The following is a 1,558-nucleotide window of genomic DNA, read 5'->3' as shown; positions in this document are numbered from 1 at the left end:
AACAACATCGTCATCATCGTCAATTCTGACGTCATTACTACTACCTCTCCACTCTCTTAAACCAGAAATTTCACTGGCCACTATAACTTGTCGATTTTTAGCGAAGCTTTCGCGTTTTTTTCGCGGCTTGTATTTATAATTTGGGAATTCTATCTGGTGTAGTCGATGCAGACTCCGTGCCAACTCCACGTACGGTTTTTTATCCAGGATACTCAAACTCCGCCATTTCCTTCCCAGTTCCTTGCTGATATCTGCATTGTGGCGTTCCGGATCGGAGCTGGTAATTTTTCGGCGCTCTTGCTGAGCGAACACCTGCGTTGGAATTAGTAGTAAGAAATTTGTAATGTGGGGTATGTGATGTATTGTATTTTGTATAGTATTGTGTAGAGTAATATGTATTGTATTGTGTAGAGTTTTGCGTATAGAATTGTATTGTATTGTGTAGAGTAATATGTATTGTATCATGTATAGTTTTGTGTATAGAATTGTATAGAATTATTTATTGTATTTTGTATAGCTTTGCGTATAGAATTGTATAGAATTATGTGTTGTATTTTGTATAGTTTTGTGTATAGAATTGTATAGAATTATGTATTGTATTTTGTATAGTATTGTGTATAGTATTATGTATTGTATTGTGTAGAGTATTATGTATAGAATTAGATATAGTATTATGTATTGTATTGTATAGAATTATGTATAGTATTGTGTATAGTATTGTTTATAGTGTTATGTATAATAAATAATTTAATGTCTGTAATGTAATGTAATGTTATGTTAGCATTATTACTGTTACAATCATCTGTGGTACTATTACTTTTAATACTGTTGTTGTTGTTGTTGTGGTCGTTGTTGTTGTTGTTGTTAGGAAAACATTGGTGAGAGGCCATTCATAATTACATAGATCCCATATATATCCATATAGAATACCATTTCGTTTATTCCTAAGACAACTGCACGCTAAATAATTCATATATTTATTTGAAAAGCAGTTTAAAAGTGAATTTAATGACTAATCCATCATAGTTTATAATGTGAACATTAAGGAGTTATGCACTGGAATGAGTAGGGCAGTATAAAGTTATGTATCCACCCAAGTACGTAAGGAGTGTATGTGTGTGTGTTTGTGTGTGTGTGTGTGTTTGTGTGTGTGTGTGTGTGTGTGTGCGTAAAAAGTCTATGTGTGTGTTTGCGTGTGTGTATATGTGTGTGTGTATGTTTTTGTGTGTGTGTTTGTACGTGTGTATGTAGGAGTCTATGTATGCGTTGTTTGTGTACGCGTGTGTGTGTGTATGTGTGCGTGTGCATGTGTATGTTTGTTTGGTTGTTTGCATGTATGTGTGCTCACGTGTGCGCAACTGACACATGCATCTCCTTCCAATGTGTCATCATCTTCAAAGTGTCATCATCATCTTTTCTGTCATCATCGTCCTCGTCGTCATCATCCTTAACATAACAACAACAAAAACAACTACAACGACAACAACGACAACAACAACGACAACAACGACAACGACAACAACAGCAACAACAACAACGACAACAACAACGACAACAA

At 34.8% G+C, this 1,558-nt stretch overlaps 1 protein-coding gene across 1 annotated transcript in view; it reads right to left on the bottom strand.

The window, feature by feature from the left end:
* Positions 1 to 105: 105 nt before the first annotated feature.
* HELRODRAFT_78096 (hypothetical protein) overlaps positions 106 to 1,558 on the bottom strand; it is a gene marked incomplete at both ends in the record, with an annotated part of 2,420 nt that continues 967 nt past the window's right edge. The window contains one exon of the mRNA XM_009018758.1: positions 106 to 312. Within this exon, the coding sequence (XP_009017006.1) occupies positions 106 to 312 (207 nt within the window). The remainder of the gene's footprint in view (positions 313 to 1,558) is intronic.

Source organism: Helobdella robusta (genome assembly GCF_000326865.2).
Source record: "Helobdella robusta unplaced genomic scaffold HELROscaffold_22, whole genome shotgun sequence".
NCBI lineage: Eukaryota > Metazoa > Annelida > Clitellata > Rhynchobdellida > Glossiphoniidae > Helobdella > Helobdella robusta.
Note: the sequence above shows the minus strand (reverse complement) of the source record. Positions and strands in the feature narration are given on the sequence as shown.